We start from the raw sequence: 19,022 nt of genomic DNA on the forward strand, positions 1-19,022 counted from the left end.
CACACTGTGACTGATCTACAAAACACAGTCATCATAGGTCAAGTACTGCCAACGCAGTATGCTGTACTTGGAGGCAATTATGTTGTAAACAGCAGATAGTAAAGAATGTGATGTGATCACTTTGGATAAAACGGCTCATGTCATCCATTCTAGCCGTTGGGTAAAATTCATTATAGTGAGATCAGACAGCAACACAAAGACTGTCTGCAGATAAAAACAGGGGTTGTACAGCAGGTATCACATGTTGGGTTATACCGATGTTTTCTCATATTTAACAACAATTAAATATATTAAAGTAAAGGTCAATGTCTGAGCATGCTCCTTAAGAGGACCCATGATAATACTGCCAGTACTGCAAAGCAATAATCTTGCAGTCTCACTATCTGTCCTCAGGTGTGGTCTGTGTCTCTGACACCAGACATCCAACTTATATGATGAATTTCAAAATTAAAAACAGATTTTCAAAATGAAAAAAAAAAAAAAAACACCAGAGAAAATAACAGTGTGCTTTGTATTGTTTAAGTATCTTTACTATAATTACACAGACAAAAACAATGTACAATAGCTGGATGTTTCAGGCTCACTTCATCTCATAACGTCATTATCGTTACACTCTGCAAAAATGAAGTGGCACACGTCACACAGCACAAAATGTTTCACCGAGTACAAAACTTGAAAAGAACCAGGTCAATGGAAAAAAAAAAACAAAAACCAAAAGCACATTTACAGTGATTTACATGAACAATCCACCTTTCTAATCACACAATGAATACTCTCTCTGTCTGTCTGTCTGTCTGTCTGTCTGTCTGTCTGTCTGTCTTTAAAGCACTGTAGCTTCTGAAACCAAATCAGAGTATGTTCTTACCACCATGACATCAATTTATTTTAATTAAGTGGGTGATTCATGGTGGTTTTAAATGTTAAGTTAACTTGGCGTAATGCATATGCAGTGTGTTTTTATTTTCAGATAACCATCGAAGGACACTATTTATCCTGTGACAACAGGTGAGCACTGCCACGTTTAGGTTCTTTTATTTTATTTTATTTTACCTCAGCTCATGAAAGTATTCTATTATCTTTTAGATTACACCTTAAGTTGTGGCTGGTAGGTGATCGTTTACCCAAAGTAGATGAACAAATAAAATAAAAAATAAAAAAAAATGCAGGTGCAGGATGATCGGAGAGAGAAAAAAAGAAAAAGGGGAAGCAGCGACACTGGCCTCAACCTTTTCTCTGAAGCGTATTTTAAGAATATTTCGACAGCATGTGAATCCGCTTTCACACGTCCCTGTCCGTTCCATGTACACTGACAGAATGAAGGCACAGATTGATGAAAAGAGCACAACTGAGATTAGTCTGTATACACACACACACACAGTTTTGCTAAAGGACTCCTTAGAAATGATTTTTGATCAATCCCATTCAATAACTCTTGGGTGGTTCACCTTAACTGAAATACTTTCATCACTTATTAGGGATTTACTGCACCTGCATTTAGTGCCAAATATCACAAATACACATCGTGCCAGCTTCAAACATTGTCTTAGGAGAAGAGGCGGAGACTAAGTTAGTAGAAATGGTCTCTGGGGGTCTTCAAAAGTGAACAAAAAAAAAAGGAGGGAAACAGTGGCAGGGCCGTCCAGTTGGCCTCTCTAATGCAACCTACAATGCTCCACGCTCAATATGTGTGCTCTGTCTTTAATGAGAACCTATTCCTCATAGGCTTTTCTGCGTCCTCCTGTCATTTCCCTCTGTCCACTCTCAGGCAGATAGGGAGGGTGCATGCGATTGTATGCGGCAAATCTTAGCACCAAATTTTGAGCAGCTCCTTCACCCCCCTGCAGGGAGGGGACAGTGGCGGTCGGCGACAGAAGAGAAGGTCCAGCTCACGCCCGTTCTTTACGCTTCAGTTTGGAGGACTTCTTGACGGCACCGTTCTTGTTGAGCAGCTTCAGCACTTTCTCCTTGTGGTCGAGCACTTTCATCATGGTGTCTCTGGCCTCGGTCACCTGGTCCATCACCAGCTTACAGCGCTGCATGTTACCCTGACGACACAAACACACGCACGCAAAAAAACACCATTCAGCTGTGGAAAGCAAACCTGTTGGTAAAGACGATCTGTGTTCGCAACGGCTGCGTCGCTGCTACTACCAGCTTTATCTTTCTACACAGTTTGCAGGCTACTCCCATGTTGGATTTCTTTTCATTATAAATTCATTTCTGATTTATTTTTGACCGAAAACGTCACTGAAATGCAGCTGCTAAAATGGTTTTTCATGTCTGTGTCATATTCAGATTCAACCTAGACAGAGACAACTATAGAGGAAGGTGTCAGTTTTAAGTAATGTTGCGGGTATGACAACAACAGGTCTTTTCTGAGTCTATTTTTGCTGCGACGCGCACACATAGAATGTGTGATGCGGCCGCGAGGCTGTGTGACCGCTGTAACCCGTTTAACATGAGCGCCGAAAGACGTTCCGCAGCCGCCATGCAGCCAGTGTGTTCCCCCGTCTAAGCTTCATCAAAGCCATAAAAATGAGCTTGAACAAAATAAGTTACAGTAAAGCTCATAAAATAAAGCCATAGATCACGCTGTGGGTGCAGCTGTGATGCAGCAAAAGGCCTGTTTGCCTGAGAATATTAATAATAAAATAAATAAATGAAACTTTTGTTTCCATTCAATTTATATAGACGACTTTAAGAAGCAGTGAACGCAGATAACGGAGCAGAGAAACCTCCCAGCTCAGAAACAGCCTGACCTGTATGAGCTCGTTGATTCGGTGAAGGTCGTCGTCGGCACCTGCTCTCTTCTTTGGAATCAGACCCTCTTGCAGGGTGGAGAGGCGGCTGTACACATCATGCTCCAAACTCGACTGTAGATCAGGTAACAAACACGTTTACAGGAACTTTAATGTCTTACATCTTTTCTTTACTCTTGACTCTTGTTATGAAGAACTAAAATAACAACTTTGAGTGAACCATTGAGACTAGTAGTAGTAATGTGGATGTATATTTCTGCAGGTCTGGGGCCAGCACTCACCAGCTGCCTGAGCTGTGCAGCACACAGATGAATTTTCCAGCCCTGTGCTCTGCACGCCACGCCTCTCTGATTAGCCATATCCTGCAAGGTGCCCTTCTTCTCCTCTGCGAGAGTAACACAGAACTGTCGTTAGAAAGACAAAGCCACCGGCTGTATGAAATGGTTGGTATTTTTGTCTGTACGCAATAGGATACTGACCTTTGACCCGGATATCGCTGTACCTCTGGAAGTGGTGGTAGGCAGCTTTCCAGGGGTTACGGTAGTGCCGCAAGAGGGTGACAGGTGGCCGAGGCCTGACTGGCACGTAACGCACTCCTTCTTCATCTACAGGCAAATAAACAAGCATTAAACAAGTGACAGCAACACACTGACATCATGGCTGTAACAGTGGATGACATTACATTACATACCAACGTATTCCCTTGGTGGAGATTCACACCTCTCAGCCCTGCCGGTGATGGGCCTGCCGGGAGCTTTTTCTTCGTCCGTGCTGTTGGTCTCCACCATCTCACTCTCCTCTGTGGAAATAACGTGCTGCTGCTTGCGGGGCTTCTTCCTCGGGGAGGCGCCGGGGATCAGTTCTCCTGTGGCAGGAGTGTTCAGGGTGGAGGCCTGGGTGGTGAGTGCCGGGCCTGATGACAAGTTCGCATTGGGATCTGCAGGTGAAATAAGTGAGACACATCGTTCACTTATGAGAAGATCACATGATGATCACATCACTGGTGACATGTGGAAGACACACATGCTCCTCACCTGGCTGGGTGTCCATGGCCTCCGCCTCCTGCTTAATTTTCACATCTGGGCAGGTGGAGCTGGCGGCACAAGCTGCGGTGCTACTGGCTGCCGGCTGAGTCGGGGAGGCCACAGTGTTGGCCATCGAAGCGGGGACGGGGGGAGTTACAGCCATGGCTGCTGGCAGGGCTGAGAGGACAGTGGAGGGCTGGGAGGGAGGTACAGGTCCCGGCGTGGCGAGCATGGTGGGGATGGCTTGGGCGAGGTGCTGGGTGTTCGAGGACACCACCTGCTGCTCCCCTCCCTGAGAAGGTAGCGCTTCCACTGTAGCCATGACAGGAGGAGCCACTGCCATGTGCACCTCGGCTTTGGGTTTCACCCTGAGAGAAGAATCAGAAGCGTCAGGTTACAGGTTCAAACCATAACTCACAGTGACAGGATGTGAACATGGGAGGCGATCGACGTGACAGAAGCTCACCCTGCAGGTCTGGGAGATCCTGCTCCTCTCACGCCACTCTCAATTCTGCCTCCGCTGGGTTCACTGGGTTGGGCGGGGATCAGGTTCTTACGAACACAGCTACAACACACAAAGACGAACCAGGTGTGTTTGGTAAAAGGAAACATTTAGCCGCCCCATTTGAACTTAACACGTGTCTCTCAGAATCTAATGCTGTTTGTCACCCTGTTATACCCCGACTGTGTGCCACTGAAACGCCTAGTTTCAAAAGCCAAGTGATACATTTGAGTACAGAGCAGACTAAATCAGAGTTTCTGGGTCGGGTCTAATTTTAGGTCGTACTTGTAGGAACACATTTGCTCTGGGTACAAGTGAATTATGATGCTTTCTAATTCACTGCAACATCAACTTTACGACAATATTCTTTTATTTAGCATCTCACTTCACGGTAAACAGTTCCTTCTTTGTTTCTGTCGCAGCACAGCGCTTCTACTGATGACGTCGTTGGCAGCTGTGTCAATATTTTCAAATTATTTCGGGACCTTGAATACAAATACTGATCTTTTTCTTTTATTCTTTTAACTGTTGGACAACATTTATGTGTATGAAAAAAGGTGAAGATGAAAAAAGGTGAAGATGATTATAAACGGGGAAAATCAGCAGTTTAGTTGAGTAGAGAGTTTGCTAAATCTGACATGGAGCACTTGTACAAACGAGCTTTATGGAAAGTCTTCCGAGGACGAATGTCTCTGACTCACCCATCACCAGCGGGCTTCTTGCGAAGGATGCTGGGCCTAGGGGATGATACCAGGGTGGGAGCTCCTCCTACTCCTCCCTGAGCGTGTGCCTGCACCATGGTGGCTACTGGCTGGGTGGTGCTGAATGTGCTGCTGATTGGGCTGGCTACAAAGCCGTCAGCCAAAACAACCCCTGAATGAAATAATAGATGCATTACAAACAGCCCACAACTCAGTTAACTCCTTGTCAACACCGTGACACAGTGTCCATTCAGTAATTACCGGGTTTAGCTTCAGACTGCGGCTGTTGCTGCTGCTGCTGAGTGGCTATGGGTGCCTGCTGCTGTGTGGTGATTGACGCGGACGTGTGCAGACCTTGCACTCCTATCGGTGCAGGCTGGATGCCCTGCGCAGCGATCGGCGCTGGCTGGAGCCCTTGGGTGCTGATTTGTGCAGAGGGCAGACCAATCCGATCAACCGCCATCAGCTGCATGTGGTTTAGATGGACAGTGGTGGCCACGCCTACTCCAGGCTGTGTGGGCAGTGCTGAACTTGGAGCTTGAGGAGTGACTTATTGAGAGAGAAACACAAAGTTAAAAATGAGATTGTCTTGCTATAAAGTGACATGTTTCACACTGTTTTCACATTTCACATCCAAAGAGCAGAGTTCAGCTTCAAGCCTTTATATGTTAAGTCAAAAGACAAAGGGTAAATTAAACTCTACACCAATCACTACAACAGTTGAGGCTTGGTCACATTACATTTCTGCTGTACGAATATCTGTGCCGTCTTCCATTCATTTCTATTGAAGCCATAACAACTGACAAAGTCAAGCGTGTGAAGCTGAACACACAGACATGAAAACGCTGCTGCGAATAAACGTCCATAAATCTGATTGGAAACCAGAGAGACAAGAAGCTCCTCTGTCAGCGATCCAGTGATGATACGTAACAAACAGGAATAACTGATTCAGTTCACTTCATTTTCCAAAATGTAAACAAACATGGGCACAAAAAAAAAAGTTGAAGCCCACAGTTTAACTCACTCACTGTATCCATGGCAACATATTTCCTGTTTCTTGGAAAACTTTAGTTTATATCTGTTCTGTTATCAGAGGAGTTTCTATGTAGATTTACTGGGTGAAGTTGTGTTGCTTTAAGTTTGTACGATGCATTTGACGGTTTGTTCAGACTCACTGGTAGCATGTGAGCCACCTGTTGGAGACGCCTGTTCTAGCATGTTTTATCACTATATTAGACAGAGCGTCACACTATCAGACAACAAACTGTCACGTCGCTCTCATGTTCCGTTTATAGTTTGTGATTGCTCTGATCAATATGCATTTATTTCCTGCATCAGTAACGTGACAATCACTCCCTCTTCCGTGCAGGTAAACGTTGTGGAAATGTAATGCGATCAAGCCGTTGGTTGTGACTGCCAGTGGAGCAGCGCTTACCGGGATACTGGCGGATGGTCGACACAGAGCTGCTGATGGGGGTGTATGTGTGTGTCAGAGGGTATGACGAAGAGTAAGCCGGCAGGAAATACTGGAACTGTACTGGCACAGACGGCCTTAAAAACAGAAACATACAAGATCAATAAAAGATTCATCATCATCTGAATAAAATATCCGCAGCTGTTCTGAAGTTAATAAATACTAATAATCACAAGATTCATATTCTCCATACATAAATCATAATTACAACACAACCTCTTCAAGTTTTTTCCTTTGGTAAATGCAATCTGCATTAGTGTAGTGGCACATGAATAAGCTAATTATTCACTACAGTTATATATTTATAGCCGTTATATGTAATTAGTAATAAGTATAATATAATATAATATATAATAATAGGAATCTGGTGAAGGGCAGGAAATCAGATCTCTGCAGGAATAAAACAAAGACAAATAGATACAGTTCATTTTGTCACACTGGGAGTTTCAAACACCACTGCTGAATATCAGATGTCAACCTCTGGCTTTAGGTTTTCAAAAACCAAAGAAAAACATATAATTCGTTTAGTTTTTTCCTGGTATGAAAGTCTCATAGAGTCAGAACCAACATCGAGCGCTCACCTGTTGTCGCTTCGCGCCTCCATGGTGACGGGGTTAGGAGACGACCGATGGCCTGAGATGGGGATGAGGTTGGGTCTTTCTCCCGTGTAGTCGGGCTGCACACGGGATGAATTGTGGGCGATGGGCTGAGGAACCACTTTAGCTGTGAACAAGGGAAGGTTGAGACCAAACGTTCACTACAACATGCTACAAAATGAACGAGGTTAAGCGTCACGCGCATCGCACACGACAAGCGAGAAGACAAGCGGTCAAACTCACCAACGGGGATGGTGGAGGTGGTCACAGCTGTAGCATGGGAGGAGTGCGAGGCCATCGTCATGGTGACGATAGTGTTACTCGTCATTTGGGTATGCGGCACAGAGCCTAAACATGAACGAAACAATATCAGCGAACTGCAATTTATTTCTGTGTCCTTTAGTCAAACACAACAAACTGCTGTGAGTAGTTAAAGGATATTTCAGCGCCGCAGTACAAACAGGCAATACCTATTGTCGTGGTTGATGGCACAGTGTTAGTGGCGACGATTGGTGCCACAGTTGCTGCAACTACTGGTGTCGCAGTACTGAACATGGGTTTCTGTGACGGAGGGAAAAAAAAAAAGAGTCGTTATTTCAATGACTGTAGAAAAAAAAATCATTATTTTTATAGGCCGCCATCAACAAGCAGTAACCTGTGTCATAGTGTGTGGAGGCTGAGGCTTTTGAGCCCCAATCGCAGGGTGTGACGGCAGTGTGATCCTTGTGGGGGTGTCACGGGACGTCTGAGGCCTCTGAATACTGACGGTGGCTGGAGGTGGGTGAAGGGTCAGCGCTGAACGCCTGAAAGAGTCGAACAAAAATCAACTTAGTGGCCACCTTCAGTATATTTTTAGAGTATCTGTCCTTTTGTCCGACTTTTACTGCACTGCACTTAAAAGACCAACATTGTACTTTTGACTCCACTACATTTTTTATGAAGCACTCGGCTACTTTGAAGCAGAGTTTTAAGTCAGTGGAATGAGTTTCCTTTTATTTTGAAAAGGTGATAGACCATACACTGAGTTCATCACAGGAGAGAAACCAATAACAGTCAACTCTCTCAGTCACGAGGTGCTTGCTACATGTTTGAGCAGCTCAGTTTGAACGTGGCGGTGTCCTAACGATTCCTACATTAGATAAAGATGAGGCAGAAGATTCTTCACCGGAGCACCATGGCCTTACCTTAAATCCATTTTTGAAATTATTTCATTTTAAATGTTTGCTGTGTTTACCATGACCAAACCTCATCACTGTCTAAAAACCAAACAAACCAGGAAACGACAATGGCTCCTTTTGCGGATTCAATTGTGTTTTTATGGAAATTTCTATGAGCTTTAACGCATTAAAAATGTACTTTTGAATACTTAAGTAATTTTAAAAGCAAGTACTCCAGTACTATAACTCGAAGTTGTGTACTTTGTCCACCTTTGTTAGTACAGAAAACATCTCTGTAGGAGCAATGGTGATAAAGAACAGGTTAATACTCATATACCTGTTTAAAAAAAAATCCCATTTCCTAAGTGCATCATCATATTATTCAATACAGTTTGTCTACGTAAGAGATGCACACAAGTACATTTTCATTCATGCCTGTCAAGGTTATTGATTAAAAAGATCATTTCGTTCTGGTGTTTCACAAAGAAAAGCATTTAAAGTGTCAACTAACTGGAGGAAGTTGTATAAATGAAGATACTTCTCCTGTTAAACACTGGTCACTTCCACCTTTTCTGGCACCTAAAAATATTTCAAGTGAAACAACTTGAGACAGAATAAATATTCTTTGGTTGAAACTCCATGTTTTAAAATTAAATAGTGACTGATTTATAATCACTTCTAGCTCTTATACGTGCCATGTCTCTGCTTACGCCCGAGTCAATACACTCTTGCACTGCCACCTACCCGTGTGCCACCTCCGCAGAGTGTGTAGCAGTCGGACTGATAACTGGGGACTGAGTTCTAGTTGCTGAGATGGGGGCCACCACAGTTGGAAGCACAGCTGTAGAGGTTGTAACAGCAGGGCGAGACTGTGGACAGAGGGAGAAGACAGGGTTACACACAATGTTTCTAAATGCTCTACACAATATCTACGCTTGTTTTGATAAAAGTGCATCAGGGTACCTGAATAGTCTGGTGGATGATATGCTGCACTGTGGGCTGGCCGGGACCCGCACTTGCCCCGGTGGCTGGCCGCAGGACAGTTTTGGAGCTAGACATAACAGCTGCTGCAGCAGCCCCTATGTGGTAAAGGAAAATACACAGATCAAGAGAAAAGCACAGCTACGAAGGAGTTGTAAACACAATACTGTTTCAAGGACAAGCAAACATCAAGTCTGTTCTTGTGACATCAGGCATACCTCTGGGTAAATGAGATGTGAAGGTCTGAGGAGGGACGGCAGGGGTCCTAATGATCTGAATGTTAGCTGGCATCAGGTGGTGTACGTTGCTGGAGTGACCCTGAAACACAGTGAAAGCAGCGCATCTTGAGTAATCAGGAAGAAAAACATAACAACATACACTGACAGCGAATGTACAGTGCACTCACCTGCTGACCACTGATGGTTGCCACAGGTATGGACGGGGTTGGAGCAATACTGCTCTCTAAGGTGACAGTAATGTGACCAGGCACTTTGGGGGGCATGGGGATATGAGCCTGGTTGGAAGCTGGTGCTGGGGCAATAAGACGACTTTGCATAGGTGACTTCAGGACAGCCTAAAAAATAAATAAATAAATAAATACATTTTTTGTTTTTAGTCCTGAGTGCTTTTGGACATAAAAATAAAAAAACAAACAAACAAAAAAACTGTTTACTGAAACCAACAAAAAGCAAAAGGAAACAACAAACTGCAGTAGAAGACTGTTGAGTGTTTACAGAGTAAATGTATGGTTAGACACTTCGGACATGACCTATACCCTAATTGAAGTTGACAGTAAATTATATCAGTGAGCTGTCAGTCAGAAAGTTTATCCATAACAAAAAAAAGAAGAAAAAAAACTATCCTGATTGTCTAAGTATAAACAAAATCTGAAAAACTCTTCGCTGTGATTGATTTATACAATCTGCAAAATTTCTAAAATCTAAAGAAACAGTTGCAGATATTTTGTAAAAATGTCTTTTCCGTCCCAAGTTTTAAATTTGAATTGACATAACAACAACTACATTAAGATGGAACCTCTCTACCACTTTAGACTGAAAACAGAACACAACTTGCACTTGTTCAAGATTTCCTGTTCATTCATTGTGTCTCCTCTTGAGCTAATCTGCCACTGGCTCCAGCCAAGTTTGGTCTCAGGTTTCATTGTCGGAGTCTTGTGATATTTTAGCTCATTTTAAAATAAAACTTGTCCAACTCGGTCTGGAGGGCATGAGGATTAGACGAGGAGGGCAAATTGTTACATCCTGAATTATTTCAAACTTCAAGATCATCACTGCAGATTGTTGGTTCCTTAATAGCCCCGACTCTCCCCAGCAGTCAGCTCAGCCAAGCTTTCAACTTCAGAAAGGTTATCTAACACGACCCGATGCAATAATTCAACACCTTCTGAACGAACCTTAGTCAGCAGCAGCTTATTGTTCGACCACAACAGAAAGCATTATGGCCAACTATAGTGTGATTTAGCACTGAAAATGGTAATACCACAATTATTATACTATGAATATGTATAAAAAGCTTCTAAAATGTTAGCATCACCTTCACCTGTCCCTCAGTGAGGACTGCAGGCTGGCCCTGGGGGAGGTGGACAGGGGGGGCAGGTACAGTCACAGGTGTGCCAGGCTGGATGGGCACAGTCTGGGGAGCAGCTTGCGGCTGGCCGTGTGTCTGCACTTGTGGATAAGGTCTGACCACCATGGTCTCCTGCTTGTCATCTCTGAACGTCAAAGTCCCCCCTCCCCCAGCTGGTGGATGATCCTGCTGCCCGTGGTCAGCATCCCGACTGCTGTCTGCATCTGCACCAGCTATGGAAAATTTGTTCACATCAATATTATTTTACAGATGTCTTCCTCGCCATTTGTTAAGTATCCCGTAAGTCATGTCAGTGACAGTAATTTACCTGGAGCATTTGACGGCTGATTGACAGACACAAGGTTTCCAGCAGCAGGGAGCTGTGGTGCTCCCCCGCTGGAGGGAGGCAGCCCGTGTCGGGGGAATTGCTGGGAGCTCATTTCAACTATTTATGACCTAAAATAGTGTTAGAATTGTACATTAAATACAACGACGGACACACGGAACATATCATTGGTGTTTACGATCAGTTCTCCGCTGTATTCCTTCTATTAACCTTGTACGAGGACTACAACAATAAAAGCAACCGGTTTAACCCTTTACATGCGGCGCGGGTACATAAACAGAAATGGAGAGCTGCGGAATATTATCGTTGACCATCTAGCAAAGGAGCCAGAAGCAAGTCGATAACATTAACCAACTGGTGACAACACAACGTATATAAAAACATATGAATGAGAAAACCAAGACCAGAATATTTTGCGAACCTTTGTTTGGCGTAAACGTTATGTGGGCAACAACATATGATCGACATATTATCGACAACTGCACCGTTGTTTATCAAATATTAGGTTAACATGCAAGTACAAATTTGGCTTTTTGACTGCCATTTGCTCAGTCTGGTAATGTACACTACGGTCATTGGTAACGTTAACGGCAGCGTTAAAACTAAAAAGCTACCTTGTTAGCCAGCTACCGTAGCTAGCAGCAGGCTAACGTTAGAGTCGCCAACTCCGCTGCCGCCTGCCTTTCGTGCTAATCCCTGGACTTTCTAAAGCGTACGGCGGCGTAAACTTCACAGGGCTAAACAAAGAAACACGTTTCTGTGTGTGTGCAGATGTTACCGTATCGCGGAGTGACTAGGCAATGGTCGTTTTGTGGATTACAGTTTTTTCCATTCGTCTTTTCTTTTTTCCAACATGTAAGCCGGAAGAACGCTCCGACAGAGTCGGAGCTCTCTGCTTCATTCCGCCAATCAGAGAAGAGAATCCCAGTCTGCTGACCAATCAGAACTGCGGAGATGTTTTGACCAACCTAAACTTGCACCGATGAGTGTGTCGAGGGACCGATGTGTGCCGAGGGACCGCTACAACGTGGTCACATGGTCAACGTTAGTAGCCGCGCAAGCACCGGAGCTAATTTGCTAGCAAACTGCCAGCCACTGTCTACTGCCAGCTGACTACCACCACAACCGGCTGTGGACACATTCACAATATTACGTTAATGTTTCTATAAAGTCATATTCAGATGTTACTCAGACTACACCGTACACACAGAATGTAATCAGAATAATTCTCAGATAAAATAGAGGTACTATTAGCAACATGTATCTGTTTACTAACATATGGTGTTGAAGCAGTACTTTTTTTCATCACATACATTTCTGTGGCTATTTGCTTTCCAATGCATCCCATATGTGTGAGCATTGAAAGGAAAAGTCTGTACATTAATGCAGAAAATGTACCATAACTTTACTATAGGGATCATTAAACACGTCGACTACACGGATTTCCACTACGAGCAGCCTGATGCTGTCTGTTTGTCATGTGACCATCGCTTAATGATCCGTAGCGACTCTCCCGCTTTGCAAACTGATTGGAGCTTGCTGCTCGGTCCTGCGACGGCGCTAACACTTGAACCCTCCTACTTTACACTAGTGTCACCGCAGTACCTTGAATGCAACACTAGAGGGAGGTAGTCAACCGCAGCAATGCCGCAGGATCAGACTATGGTTTTGACCTATAGGTGAAGTGTGTATGAGGGAAAGTTGTTGAGCGGAACAAAAGAGAAATTATTTATGGGTTTATTTTTTCCTGGAGGACATTTTGACATGTGACAGATGTAAATAATAAAATGAAAGATGGCTGAATTGCATTTAGCTGCTTTCAGGGTCTTGGTAGTTTCTTGTGTAAATTGAAAGCAAGTGCATCTATATCTAGACAAGACAAAGAAAAGTGTGCGAGAAAGAAGCTGAAACACGTGAGGAGTGACATCAAAGAGGAGACAGAAATGATGGAGACTGTTCAAAGTGGGAATGTTGCACCTTTATTCCACATCGTTGTAATGTATTAAACCCTTTATACAGAGATCTTGCTATATTGCTGCTAAGACTCCCTTTTACACACACGTCAATCCGGCTCTTTGACTACCTCTGCTGCCGGCTAAAAGAATTTTTGGCCGTGAACCGTAGTTGGCCGCACACTGTGGTCCACTAACTCTGAGAGACCCTTTACCTACATATCATATTTACTTTACATTTAACCAACATATATACAGTCTGAGATTCCTAGATCTGTAGCTGCCGATCTAGACAGAAAATGCTTTCTATTCACTCACTGCTTAAATTCTGTAATCCATCAGGTCTGCATTTATTTTCTTTCATGACTGTTTTCTTTCCTCTGCACAGTCTTGATTTTACATCTGAAGAGGTCCAGGTTCAGTCATAGCCTGCAGGTGATGAAGCTGCATGACCCTCATCATCCTCTTCCGGGAGATGATGGTCACCTGCACCTATTTCTGTCTTTAAAAAAACCCCACATTTTTCATATATGTGAATAAGTACGTAAAATATCATATCTCCAAATATAAAATTGATTATGAATTTAACTTACTCTGAATCACTCAGTGTGTTTCCATTCATCTACTTTCATTCCCATTTTTAATTTGAGTGGAAATGCTGGAAATTTGAAAATAAATCGTAATAATTGACACTTGGCTGAAAAATTGATGGTTATTGATCAAATAAAATGAAGACATTAAAACATCAACAACAGAAAGAAGAAAGACATTTTCTAACAGTAATTTTATTATTTTTTTCCACCAAAAGTGTACAAAAGTTATTATAAAGGTTAATGTCCATACTAACAACTTAAAAGATTTTCTCTGTAATTTTAGGGTAAATCTTATTAGTTTTACATTTATGTGACTTCTACATTCAAACTTTGTAATTCTGGAGGCAAATGTAGCAAACTTTTTTTCATTACATCAAACATTCAAACTTCAAACAAAATAAGTTTGAAGTACTGGAATGTATCCAAGCATGTACTGGAAGGAAAGTAGACTGAACCGTGCAAAGATGCTGCTAACATGGTTAGCTGTCACAACTGTTACATTAGTCTTATAGGCTAATTGCATACAACCAACATCCATTGGCAAATATACATGTGAGGAGTAACTTGTAATGTTATTGTAATTGAAGTTAGCGTGTGTGCTAACTTTAAACTGTAAAACCACAGTGTAAAACGTATTCTAACACTAAGACTGATGATAAATAACGGCTCCTGGACTTTTTGCACCTTCCCTCCATCACTTATTGACGGCTGCAATAGCTTCCAGTCAACCTGTCAGACTGTTGCACTGTCCTCACTTAGCTATGAAGTATTATTTTACATTTCTACTATAATTTCTACTTGTTACTAAATAAGATTTATCCACCTCTCTATTATGCAAACTTGTATTGTGACAGTGACCTGTACCTTCATTCACAATTGTATTTTATTTTTAATTTGTCAGTTAGTTAATTGTAAAATGAACACATTATTTAATTCATCCATTCATAATATTCTTTTGTACATGTCTCCAGTTGATTGTAAATTGTTGAAATTAATGCCGTTTTAACGTGAAATTAAGTTTTTTATGAAGCTTTGCTTTGTTGATGGTTTTTATGGAGCGTGTCTAATATGAATTTTAACAGTAGCAGCAGCAAAGTATAGAAATAACTACACATTGAAGTTTTTCCTGAATTTGTAATTAATCACTTTCTATGTTGGCTTTAATCAACAACAAACATGATAGAAATGTTTAAATGTGGCTGTCCTTCCACCATCCTTGCTGCCATCCTGGAAAGCCAACACACCAACATTGGTAACCCAGGCATTTAGGTCACCATGATGTCAGGTGACATCAGGTGACACAAACACCACTCCAAATGCAACAAATAAAATATAATAATTATAAATAATGTCAATTAAAAGTTATAAATGCAGATAGAAAAGTTGTCCTCCTGTCTTCTCTTCACCTCTTTCCTCCACAGTCTTTCACCAACAATCACAGTGTGACACACCTGCAATGTGAGTGAGGTCAGTGTCAATCTTTATGGGTTGGCCACACTTGCTGCAGATGTATGATGTTGGTATGTCAGTTTTTTCTCCAGGCAGTGGCACCCTCTCTGCCGCAGCAGCTTGGGGCCGCCTTCCTCTTCCTGTAGGCCCTGGTCCTGGGTACAGGTAGTTCAAGCAGAGGAGGTGGCTGAACAGAAGAGGGGAGGGGCGCTGGAGTGAGGAGACGACCAGCACTGGATGAGGTGCCAGGCTGCTCCTCCGGGACATTGAAGTTTATCCTTGTCCCACCTGTACCAAGGACAGACCCTTTGCTGAAGGGAGAGTGTCTGGCCAGCACCTGGAACACACAGACAAACAGACTGTTTTAGGATTTTCAGCTTTCATTAAAAGATAAATCACAGAATCACCAACACAGCTTTATGACAAACTCTTACCACTGAGTCCTCAATTCAATTCAAAGAGCTGGATGTTGGTCTGAGCCATTAACCTCGGGCTGGCTAGCACTGTCTCTCTAATGGCCACATAATCCTTGAGAACAAATGACCACCAAGTCCTCAAGGTCGCTCTGAATGACGTGGCCACCGGGTGAAGACAGCAGAGCTGGTTGCATATGACCTCCACAAGGCGGCTAACACTGGCCCAGTTTGCAGGGCCTGAGTTCAGTCCAAGAGGACAGCTGAAAGATAATCAGAGAGCAGTGTGTGTTAATATAGATCTGATATTCATTAGAGGAAACTGATATTTGAAGTGAATCACCTCTGGAGACTCTCCTTCCCAGGACAGGAGGTGTTCTTCCCCGTCGCTGCCTCTCCTGGTATCTGGGAGGGAAGACAACTCGCTATTTGTCCTGCTCTGTCTGGCAGGTGTTGTCGGGAGCTTGGAAATACCTGGCACTGGCTTGACAAAAAAGGTTTTGGATCAAAAATGAATTTCATGTTTGCATCAAATGATAATACACAATCTACTTAATCACACGCTATGAGACACACACATGTACCTGGGATGAACTGGTTAAGGTGGAAACCGCAAGGCTGACCCCGCCCTTTGTCAGTCTACCAGTCTCTGTGTACAGCTGCACACCTGGTGGGTCCTGAGTGCAGCTGAGGTGGCGCCTCTGTGTCTCCATACGTCCTGGATGTGGAGAGAATCCAGCAAAGGGACATCCAGGGTGACGTGGAGATCCTGGATGAGGAAGGACGTCTCCTCTGCCCCATGTGTCCTCCCTCCAACAATGGAGCCTCCCCTCCTCCCAGGAGATCCTCAGGATCACCTTGGCAACAGTCAGGCTGAGCATCATGCGATTCCCCTCCAGGTAGGACCGCCGCTATGCCTCAATGAGAAGGCAGGCACCTCCGGGGGTCCACCTCGAAGATGCAGCGTCGTCAATCCAGCCACCATCTTGGAAAGCCAACATACCAACATTTGTAACCCAGGCAGCTGTTTCAGAAGCAGCACCAGCGAGCTTCTTTGTCACCTGGAGGGAGAGAGAGACAGAAAGGTTTCAAATGTTAATATCACAGCAGTGGTGTGAAAGCAGCTGTAAGAACATGTACTCTGCCGGAATTAAACCTCATCCTAGAGAAAGTCCCTGGTGGGAGGCACCCGTTGGGAAAAGAATACTAGAGATGGCTGTTGGACAGATCAATCAGTTACACATACAATGCATTTAGAAAGTACTCACTTTTTTACATTAATACATTAAATTATTATTACATTATTTTGCAATCTGAAAACTTGTTAAATTCATTCATCAGTGAACAATGCCAGCAAGATGGCTGTTAATGCTAGCAAGCTGGCCCCCCCACTTGTTATTTTGCAGTCTTGTAATGAAATCATCAAATTCATTCATCAATGACAACTTGTTAAATTCATTCATCAGTGAACAATGCCAGCAAGATGGCTGTTAATGCTAGCAAGCTGGCCCCCCCACTTGTTATTTTGCAGTCTTGTAATGAAATCATCAAATTCATTCATCAATGACCAATGCTGTTATCATCATTATCATTTATTGCAGCTATTACACATCATTGTTAGCAATGTCATCATTATTTTCACAAGTATTCTGGTTGTCACAGCTGCTAAAGCCAGCTAGCCCCCCCCTCCCACTTGTTACTTAGCAATCTTGTGAAATCATTAAATTCATACATGAAAAATGACAGCAAGCTAGCCCGCCCATGTCACCTTCTGTTTCTCCTTGTTTTTCACCAAGACAAAAAAAAAAAGCTAATGCTAGCTGCTAATGCTAGCAAGCTACCCCCCACCCCCTTTGTGTTCTGTTTGCCCCTTTTCACCAATAAAGACCAAAAAGAAAAAATGCTAATGCTAATGCTAGCTGCTAATGCTAGCATGCTAGCCCCCCACCCCCTCCTTCTGTTGCTTGTTCCTTTTCACCAATAAAAACAAAAAAAGCTAATGCTAGCTGCTAATGCTAGCAAGCTAGCCCCCACCCCCTTTGTGTTCTGTTTGTCCCTTTTCACCTATAAAGACACAAAAAAAAGCTAATGCTAATGCTAGCTGCTAATGCTAGCAAGCTAGCCCCCACCCCTTTCTGTTCTGTCCCTTTTCACCAATAAAGACAAAAAATGCTAATGCTAATGCTAGCTGCTAATGCTAGCAAGCTAGCCCCCACCCCCTTTGTGTTCTGTTTGTCCCTTTTCACCAATAAAGACAAAAACCAAAAAATCTAATGCTAATGCTAGCTGCTAACGCTAGCAAGCTACCCCCCACCCCCTCTGTTCTCTTTGTCACTGTTTTACCAATAAAGATTTAAAAAAAAAAAGAAAAAAAAGCTAATGCTAATGCTAATGCTAGCTGCTAATGCTAACGGGAACGGCGGCTAGCTCGCGACCCCCCAGTGCCGGCCTTGCGCCCAGCAGACAGAGCTAGCCGCCCGGCGGCTAGCTCGCGACCCCCCAGTGCCGGCCTTGCGCCCAGCAGACAGAGCTAGCCGCCCGGCGGCTAGCTCGCGACCCCCCAGTGCCGGCCTTGCGCCCAGCAGACAGAGCTAGCCGCCCGGCGGCTAGCTCGCGACCCCCCAGTGCCGGCCTTGCGCCCAGCAGACAGAGCTAGCCGCCCGGCGGCTAGCTCGCGACCCCCCAGTGCCGGCCTTGCGCCCAGCAGACAGAGCTAGCCGCCCGGCGGCTAGCTCGCGACCCCCCAGTGCCGGCCTTGCGCCCAGCAGACAGAGCTAGCCGCCCGGCGGCTAGCTCGCGACCCCCCAGTGCCGGCCTTGCGCCCAGCAGACAGAGCTAGCCGCCCGGCGGCTAGCTCGCGACCCCCCAGTGCCGGCCTTGCGCCCAGCAGACAGAGCTAGCCGCCCGGCGGCTAGCTCGCGACCCCCCAGTGCCGGCCTTGCGCCCAGCAGACAGAGCTAGCCGCCCGGCGGCTAGCTCGCGACCCCCCAGTGCCGGCCTTGCGCCCAGCAGACAGAGCTAGCCGCCCGGCGGCTAGCTCGCGACCCCCCAGTGCCGGCCTTGCGCCCAGCAGACAGAGCTAGCCGCCCGGCGGCTAGCTCGCGACCCCCCAGTGCCGGCCTTGCGCCCAGCAGACAGAGCTAGCCGCCCGGCGGCTAGCTCGCGACCCCCCAGTGCCGGCCTTGCGCCCAGCAGACAGAGCTAGCCGCCCGGCGGCTAGCTCGCGACCCCCCAGTGCCGGCCTTGCGCCCAGCAGACAGAGCTAGCCGCCCGGCGGCTAGCTCGCGACCCCCCAGTGCCGGCCTTGCGCCCAGCAGACAGAGCTAGCCGCCCGGCGGCTAGCTCGCGACCCCCCAGTGCCGGCCTTGCGCCCAGCAGACAGAGCTAGCCGCCCGGCGGCTAGCTCGCGACCCCCCAGTGCCGGCCTTGCGCCCAGCAGACAGAGCTAGCCGCCCGGCGGCTAGCTCGCGACCCCCCAGTGCCGGCC

At 45.0% G+C, this 19,022-nt stretch overlaps 1 protein-coding gene and 1 long non-coding RNA gene across 3 annotated transcripts in view; both read right to left on the minus strand.

The window, feature by feature from the left end:
• Positions 1 to 514: 514 nt before the first annotated feature.
• sap130 (Sin3A associated protein 130) lies at positions 515 to 11,992 on the minus strand. 2 transcript variants are annotated; one of them, XM_022759394.1, is made up of 21 exons: positions 11,907 to 11,992; positions 11,111 to 11,238; positions 10,756 to 11,015; positions 9,602 to 9,769; positions 9,414 to 9,513; positions 9,178 to 9,293; positions 8,959 to 9,083; positions 7,713 to 7,860; positions 7,528 to 7,618; positions 7,301 to 7,405; positions 7,043 to 7,184; positions 6,423 to 6,538; positions 5,249 to 5,536; positions 4,988 to 5,159; positions 4,251 to 4,349; positions 3,794 to 4,152; positions 3,451 to 3,696; positions 3,239 to 3,364; positions 3,041 to 3,144; positions 2,760 to 2,873; positions 515 to 2,045 (listed from the first exon to the last, which is right to left on the minus strand). In XM_022759394.1, the coding sequence occupies exons 2-21, from the start codon at positions 11,220 to 11,222 to the stop codon at positions 1,887 to 1,889; spliced, it is 3,150 nt and encodes a 1,049-aa protein (XP_022615115.1). In that variant the 5' UTR covers positions 11,223 to 11,238; positions 11,907 to 11,992; the 3' UTR covers positions 515 to 1,886. The 2 variants fall into 2 exon arrangements, with proteins under 2 accessions (XP_022615115.1, XP_022615114.1); XM_022759393.1 differs by having other exon boundaries at positions 10,750 to 11,015.
• Positions 11,993 to 16,509: 4,517 nt separating this feature from the next.
• Positions 16,510 to 19,022, minus strand: part of LOC111231894 — an 11,178-nt gene continuing 8,665 nt past the window's right edge. Inside the window, exon 3 of the long non-coding RNA XR_002665523.1 lies at positions 16,510 to 16,596. This is a non-coding gene — a long non-coding RNA (uncharacterized LOC111231894). The remainder of the gene's footprint in view (positions 16,597 to 19,022) is intronic.

This window comes from Seriola dumerili, unplaced genomic scaffold (genome assembly GCF_002260705.1).
Source record: "Seriola dumerili isolate Sdu_G_001 unplaced genomic scaffold, Sdu_1.0 BDQW01000321.1, whole genome shotgun sequence".
In the NCBI taxonomy this organism is placed as follows: domain Eukaryota; kingdom Metazoa; phylum Chordata; class Actinopteri; order Carangiformes; family Carangidae; genus Seriola; species Seriola dumerili.

What these genes read in the sequence shown, in the direction of transcription:
- sap130 (XM_022759393.1), bottom strand. Translation starts at nt 11,222, where the DNA reads ATGAGCTCCCAGCAATTCCCCCGACACGGGCTGCCTCCCTCCAGCGGG. An exon ending in GGCCATGGACACCCAGCCAG is followed by an intron (nt 3,697 to 3,793) that starts GTGAGGAGCATG and finishes TTTCACCTGCAG; the next exon opens with ATCCCAATGCGAACTTGTCA. An exon ending in GAATCAACGAGCTCATACAG is followed by an intron (nt 2,046 to 2,759) that starts GTCAGGCTGTTT and finishes TTGTGTCGTCAG; the next exon opens with GGTAACATGCAGCGCTGTAA.